Below are 8,124 nucleotides of genomic sequence, written 5' to 3'. Positions count from 1 at the left end.
AGCGCAAAAGAAACAAAAAAAGGCATGTAATAAGATTTGGGCCTAGTATATCTTTGCGATACTTAACCAATCAGATAAATTATTGGGCCTGACTTAGGTATTTGGTTAACCCAATTTTTGATGCACAAGCATCCAAATATGTATATCTCCATTTTAAACCACACAAAAACGACGTTATAGAGATAGAATCCACACATGTATTTGGTGAAGCCACTGAAGAAATAAACACAATAAGCTTTTCTACGCCCCCCCCCCCCTACCCCACCCCAACCCCCAATTATCGAAACAATGAATGTGCTCAAAACTTGTGGAGAAAATTACCATCAATTATTAGTACCTCCATTGAATTCCAAATATAGAAATGCAAATGCTAATTTTGCAGAATCATTAAAGTTTGCTCATAAAAACAGAAGAAAGCAGGCGGTAGTGAGAGGAAGTAGTGGAGGGGAAAGACGTAGTTTCTTGACACTAGAAGAAGCTGGCCTTGTCGAAGTGTCTGGCCTCAGCACTCACGAACGTTTTCTATGTCGATTGACGGTACGTTATGGATTTAACTTATATATACTGACAGTACAATTAAGTTTACATTATGTAGTGCATTCTAGCTTGTTATAACATGTGGTTTGCTTTATTTTCTATATTACCAAGTTATTATAGTCAGTAACATGTTGCTAATGTATATCATCTTAACCTTATGGTGTAAAAAGGTTATACATTATTAGTGTATAAAAATTAAACTCGTATACTATATTCTTTTCAAAAAAATTTGGGATGGGAATAAGTTTGTGAATAGAGGACAAATAGAAGTGAGCAAAAGGAGTAAATTCGAACCACAGGAAAAAAAGTATGATGAGACATAATTTTGTTGAAATTTATAAATGAAGAGGCTCTTAGATTTTTGTAAGTATAATCAATACAATTGTTTTGTGCAGATTTCGTCACTGAATTTATTAAGAGTGATAGCAGAGCAAGAAGGTTGTTCAATTGAGGAATTGAATGCTGGTAGGATATGTGATTGGTTCTTGAAAGATAAGCTAAAGAGAGAACAGAATTTGGATTCTGCTGTCCTTCAATGGGATGAATCCGACTTCCAGCTATAATTCCAGCCTCTGAATAGTAGCTGACTCAGTTCTTCTCATATTGAAAGGAATAAATGAGGAAAAATCAACAAAACATCAACTTTTTCCTACTAATACTCCATATCTTCTTTATTTACTAGGCATGCGACCTTTCTCGGGACCCTACATAAATACGGGATATTTTAGGTTTGGGATGTCACTAAAATCTATCATTAGATAGATTAATTTTGTTGTTCGCTTCTGTTATCTTAATACCTTGTTGTTATTGTTTGTTAATTTCTTTTCACTATCCATTGAGCCGAGGAAATATCGAAAATAGCTTCTCTATCTTTACCTTGTAAAGGTAATATCTACGTGCATATTACCCTCCCTAAACCCCACTTGTCGTTGTTGTTGTAGATAGGTTAATTTCACGGATGATCATCATGGTCATTAGATAGGTTAATTCCACGGATAATCATCATCCTTTCAGTTTATTGTATCAAAGTCATATAAATTATTTTGTCTAAATAAGGAAAAAAAAACTCATTAGGCATATAAGACTAGAAAATGCTAAATTTGGTTGCGGAAATATTAAGTACACTATCATTTCAACAATTCATCTTACATAACATCCACGTATACGACTAAAAACGTTTTAAGCCAAAAAACAATTTTTTTTTGAATTCGCTAATCAATCAAGGACCTTCCTCCTACTTGCTAAGTTAAGCAAATTGATACTACTTCAAGGGATATTGTACGTTAAATTTGTAGTCGGGGATTGTCCTCCTGATTAATACTTGCGAAATTTGCTTCTTTAGGGATGCTTTCTTTGAAGGCGCACGTTAAGTAGGGTTAGCTAACTTACGCACAACGACGATGGCTCGACGAAAATCACAGATAATTGCACCGCCTACAATACCAGATATGGATGAAGGAGGTAGATTGGTAACACCTGAATCAGGGTTACCACAAATGATAGGCCAAATGCAACTAGTTCACTGGATGACTGGAATGGGAAGTGCACCAACCGTCATGCAAGCTTCAAAATGTGTTGACATGGAGAAGCCCAAACCAGTAGAGATAGATGTTAACACAACAGCAAAGAAGCTGACTTTCTCAGTGCAACAACCAAACCCTAGTCGATCAGAGCCGACTCTAGCTGATGTAGTCAAAGGAAATACATCTCAGCAACAAGGGATGCAATTGGAATATTATCCACCAATTTTGAAGGAAGGAGTGAAGATTATTCGACTAAATCAAGCAGAGGTGGCAGAGCGAACCCAGAAATGGAAAGCAGCACTAATTGGATATGTACTGGGTGGAACTCCCTCCTTCAAGGAAATGCTAAAATTTGTGTATGGTGTGTGGAATTTCATCACAACACCACAAGTATTCCTACACGATGATGGGTACTTTATATTTAGATTTTGCTATGAGGAAGATAAGAACAAAATTATATAGCAAGGTCCACATACATATCATAATAGACCCATGATATTGAAGCAATGGGTGCCTAATTTCCAGATGAGTAAAGAAGTGACTCGAACTGTGCCAAGTTGGGTCATATTTCCAGGATTACCAATTCAATTCTGGACTAAGGAGAATTTGGGACGTATATCCAGCTATCTAGGAAGACTTATATGTTCAGATAAACTCACAGTTGAGGGGGATAGGACTTCCTATGCGCGTATGCGTATTGAAATAGATATATCTCAGGAGGTACCAGATACAATGCTTATAGAGGAAGCGGGTGGCAAATATAGAGAACAAGTTCTTGATTATGAATGGAAACCTTCATTCTGTGAGGGGTGTTTTCAAATAGGACAACATGCTAACAACTGTGAGAAGGCTCCATCAGTAATGCAACAGAAGCAAAACAATGAACACAAAGACAACATGGAGAAACATGATAAACAGCAGAGGCAGATGAAAGCAGTTAAGCAACAGTAGAGAAAATAGCCTGCTGCCCAGTGGAGAGTTAAACCTGTTGTTGAGCACACAAAAGAGCAGGAAAACCAAAATCCTGAACAAGCACAGAAATAACAGGAAATTCAAACTAGTACAGACCAAATTAATGAACAAGAGGTGGAAATGCAGCCACAACAAAAATCGAGAGGGAAGCAAAAGATGAAAGCTCAAGGACAAACGCAACAGAAAGGAGCCCTAACTGATGCTGATTTAGAGAATATGCTGAGGGAAAACAGATACAGTCCATTGAGAATACAAGAAGATAGCAGCACTGAAAAGGTGACTGAAGGGATTGGCCTCAACGAGGAAAATCCACCATGATAATAAGCTCCTGGAATACAATGGGGCTGACAAGCCCTTTAAGCAGAAAGAACTCAAGGCCTTTCTGCTGAAACACAAGATCACTTTACTACGCTGCCTTGAGACAAAGATAAAGCCTGGGAGTGTTAGCAAAGTTAAAGGAAAGTTTTGTAAAGAATGAAAAGTGTATTCAGATGAAGCTATAAGTAAAATTGGGAGAATCTGGCTCTTTTGGAAGGAAAACATGGTGCAAGTCCCATACTTCTGGTAACTACCCAACTGATACACTGCCAAGTGAAGGATAAAGGATCACCATTTTCATGTTACATAACATTTGTATATGGGAAGAACAAGATAAACGAAAGGTGGGATCTATGGGAACAACTCAGACAGATTCATAGAACTATGCATGAGGCTTGGTTAATCTTAGGGGATTTCAACAATGTTTTGTCTGTCAGTGATAGGATCAATAGGCAACCTGTGCATCAAGCTGAACTTGTGGACTTTCAAGAATGCATAAAGAATATTGGATTGGGGCAGTTAAATAGGGCACTTAGATAGGAAAGGTAGTCAATGGTTATGTTATAATAAAAGGGATGCAGGGATTAGAATATATAGCAACATTGATTAGGTATTTGGGAATGCTTCTTGGCTTACGCGTTACAGTAGCCTAGAGGCTATTTTTGAAATGCCTGGAGTATCTGACCATTCCCATATTATTATCAACACAGATGTAGCCAAAAATCACTTGCCAAAGCCTTTTAGACTATATAATGTGCTGCTAAATCATAAGCAGTTTAAAGGGGTTGTCCATGAGGTGTGAAACCAACAAGCACAGGGCATACCATGTACTCACTTTGGCTGAAATTACAGAGGCTAAAAGTCAAAACACAACAAATGAACAAGGAGATATCTTCACTGGAGAAGAAGCTTGGCAATCTTAGGGTGTAGCTGCAGAATACCCAAGGAAAACTTGATGAAGATCCATTCAATACCTAATTAATATCCAAGAAAAAGGAATTGCTTCTGCAGATTGAAAGATGGGAAGGGGTAAATGAACAAGTACTTAGACAGAGATCCAGAGCAATGTGGATAAAAGCAGGTGATCAAAACACTAAATTCTTTTATGCTCACTTGAAGGCCATCCAATCTAGGAACACTAAATTCTTTTATGCTCACTTGAAGGCCAGACAATCTAGGAACAGAATAGCATCTATATGCAATGATCAAGGGCTTAGAGTGGCAGAGCCAGTATTGATAGAACAAGAATTTAGAGGTTTCTTTCAAACACTCTTGGGCACTTCAGCTACAGAACTTCCTTGCATTGATACTGATACAGCCAAGAATGGGCACTGTCTAACCAAGGAGCAACAACAACTACTCAATGTACAAGTAACAGAAGAGGACATTGACCAAGCCCTTAAAGACTTGCCAAATGATAAGGCTCCAGGGATAGATGGATTTCCAGCTGAGTTCTTCAAGGCATACTGGTATATTATTAGAGGAGAGGTTAAACGAGCAGTACAAGAGTTTTTCACTAATGAAAAACTATTGAAAAGTGTCAATTGTACAACAGTAATATTGGTGCCTAAGGTTGCTAGCACCAGATCTATCAAAGAATATCGACCTATAGCATGTTTTCCCACTGTGTACAAGATCATCTCAAAGATCATTACAACAAAGTTGAAGATGGTGGTGAATTCCATTGTGGGACAGCCTTCATTGAAGGGAGAAACATACTGGATAATGTCATCGTTGCCCATGAACTGGTCAAGGGATATACTCGAAAAGGGGTCTCACCAAGATGCTGCATTAAAGTAGACATAGGAAAAGTTTATGACTCAGTCGAATGGCATTTTCTAAAGATGATACTGCTAGAGTCGAATGGCATGGGATACAATTTGTATGCCATTATCAGTAGGTGGACTAAATGTTCTGGATATTCACTTCTAGAATAAGGCTGCCTTATGCTAACTGATGTGGGCTATAAGTGCAAAGAAGGACACCCTGTGGATCCAATGGATCCATAGCTTCTACATTGAATATTAAAATGTCATGACAATGGGCACTCCTAAGCAAGCTTGTGGGCTTATTAGGAAGATTTTTTATGCCAGGGACTAGTTCATTGAAAAAAGCCCAGCTGTTGATTTGAACAGTTACCATAAGCAAAGAAAAATCAGCATCAAGCAGCTCTATATTGCAACAAGACCTCAGTACCAGAAGAGTCCTTGGAAGAGATTAACAATAGGATCCAAAGCACTGCCAAAACACCAGTTCATACTCTGGTTGGCATTACATCAAAGATTAGCCATAATTGATCGACCAAGGAGATGGGGAATACCAGTAACAAGCGACTGTGTACTATGTGGAAAGAATGTGGAGGAGACAATGGAACATATGATGTTTGCATGTGATTACTCCAGAACTATATGGGCTACATTACTGCAGTGGATAGGAGAAAGGCATCAAATTGGAAGCTAGGAGAGCTGCCAGCAAGGTTAGAGGTAATATGCTAGTGTTTCTATTTGCAGCAGTGGTCTACCACACCTGGGCAGAGAGAAACCAAAGAAGATTTCAAGGAAAGATGATTGCTTGCACTCAGAGGATTAAAGACATTGTATTGGAATTGCACGCCAGAGGGCAGAGTGAATCCAAATGGCAAAAAGAATTAGAAAGGCTAAAGAATTTTCCTACCTAGATTGAGTTAATTGTAAGTGTAGCAGGAAAATGTTTAATCTGTTTGGTCATATAGTTATTAGATAGGGTCTAGCTCTAGAGTCCAATTGAGCTAGCAATTGTAAATACTTATACTTGGTTAAATAAAAATTTGACAGTTCAACCAAAAAAAATACTTTCGAGGTTTCCTGTAATTTCAATATGTGACACCAAAATTCATGTTTAGGATCTAAACTTCTCGAGCTGAACTAGGACTGTTTTATTTTATAAATATGAATTTGCCCAATACTTTTAAACCCTTGATGGGTGGAGGAGATTGGCTGTATGGCCTCTTATAAATATTTTTAATTAAAGATTAATAAAATATAACATGTGAGATTAATAAATAAAATATACTTTTATGTATTTATAAGCTTTTTTTTTTTCTATTCAAATTATAACTGGTCAAACGAGGTCATTTCCTCCGATAAGCTGGCTTTTTAAGGCTGAAAATTTGTAACAAATAACACGTTCTTCATTTTGTAAATAAGTCCATAATTTATGGTGCAAATTTTTTTTTACATTATCAAGGAATATAATTTAAATCTTTTACAAAAAACAATAGGGTGCCTATGGTTAAACAAAGTTAATTGTATCTAAAACATCATCATACCATCGTCCTATGAGTTGCCAAGTCATCTCGCCGGAAAATTCGCCGGAGTCAGATCAATCTCGATCAAATTCTCTTCTTCAGCTTCACAAGTCCTCTTCCCGTCCAATTCAATCTCTATCAATCCTTCCTTACCTTCTTCCTCCCACCGGAAACACAAATTCTCCGGCGAGTCCCAATTCCCGGTAACCGGTGAATCCCCGCCCGACGAACTTTCCGTACCCGTATCCGTTTCCGGGTAATAGAATTCCCCATCTTCAAACTCCTCGTGAATCACCTGCAGTGGAGCTCTCACGTTCCATTCAACGAATGATTCTGCGTAAAACGGATTCAGTTTCGGGTCAAAATCTGGGTCTTGCTCGGTTTTGAGGTCCACACTGGATTCGCGCGGCACCCGTTTGTAATCATGATCACCCGAAAGTATAAATGGAACCGGTTTCGGGTTCGGGTCAAAATCCGCGCCTTGTTCAGTGTTCGGGTCCACATGGGATTCGCGTGACTCCCATTTGGAATCATGATCACCCGAAGCTTGAAATGGAACCGGTTTCGGGTTTGGGTCAACACGCGAAACCAGTGATGATGATTTTTGGGTGGAAATGAATTCTTCTAAATTGGGTTTCTTTTCTTTTCCTTGGTGATTTTCCTCTTGGTTGGTTTTCTGAGTTTGACCAAGTCTTAGAAGGGAAAGTAAAAGAAGTGAAGTGGAAAGGAAAACGGGAGAGAAAAGAATTGTTTGGTAATTGGTGGGGAAGTAGAGAAGAATGAGAGTGTAAAGAGTGATGATGATTGAGAAGAGGGGGTTTGAAGATGGAGAGGAAATTGTTTTTTTGTACAAAGCCATAGTATTGGGACTGATTTGAAGGGAAAAGAATTTATTTTGCTTGATGTTTCATTTTTAAAAAGAGATAGAGAGAGGAGAATTAGGGGTGTGCATTCGATTTATCGATTCGATTTTGACCCTTATCGATAATTACTTATCGAATATCGATTTGTACATATGCTTATCGTTATCGTTTCAATAAGGTTTCGATTTTTTCGATTTCGATTTATCGATTTTGGGGGCTTATCGATTCGGTTATCGATTACACCAATAAGAAAATTTGCGGGATTCCACGGAAAGTATATCGCTATAAACGCGCCTAACTAATATGGACAAAAAGAAGCTAAAATAAGACGCACACCATTTATAATATAAAAATTGTGTCAACAAGCACATGCAACAAAACTAAAGTAAGGGATCAAATGTATGCCACTGATAATAGGTGAATTTGACTATAATCACACCTTAAATAATCACCTTCTTGTGTAGTTTTAATGCTAAAAGTGATAACAAAATGCTCTTATTAGTGCTTTTCATGATTTGCAGGTGATATGTGTACAAGGAATGCTAAGGAGCAGTTTTGGAGTCAAAAATTGGAGAAAAGAGGCCAAATGTGTAAATTCCCAATGAAGCCACGCCCTGCCAGCCCT

At 38.0% G+C, this 8,124-nt stretch overlaps 2 protein-coding genes across 2 annotated transcripts; one reads left to right on the top strand and one right to left on the bottom strand.

Annotated features, from left to right (window-relative positions):
* Nucleotides 1-257: 257 nt before the first annotated feature.
* LOC109207523 lies at nt 258-1,406 on the top strand. Its single transcript, XM_019370465.1, has 2 exons — nt 258-537; nt 933-1,406. The coding sequence occupies exons 1-2, from the start codon at nt 289-291 to the stop codon at nt 1,098-1,100; spliced, it is 417 nt and encodes a 138-aa protein (XP_019226010.1). The 5' UTR covers nt 258-288; the 3' UTR covers nt 1,101-1,406.
* A 5,063-nt stretch (nt 1,407-6,469) lies between these two features.
* On the bottom strand, nt 6,470-7,557 carry LOC109207522. Its single transcript, XM_019370464.1, has one exon. The coding sequence runs from the start codon at nt 7,493-7,495 to the stop codon at nt 6,680-6,682; it is 816 nt and encodes a 271-aa protein (XP_019226009.1). The 5' UTR covers nt 7,496-7,557; the 3' UTR covers nt 6,470-6,679.
* Nucleotides 7,558-8,124: the final 567 nt, after the last annotated feature.

The sequence above is a fragment of the Nicotiana attenuata genome, unplaced genomic scaffold (genome assembly GCF_001879085.1).
Source record: "Nicotiana attenuata strain UT unplaced genomic scaffold, NIATTr2, whole genome shotgun sequence".
Classification (NCBI taxonomy): Eukaryota; Viridiplantae; Streptophyta; class Magnoliopsida; order Solanales; family Solanaceae; genus Nicotiana; species Nicotiana attenuata.
The sequence above is the reverse complement of the archived record's forward strand: the minus strand, read 5'-3'. Positions and strand labels throughout refer to the sequence as shown.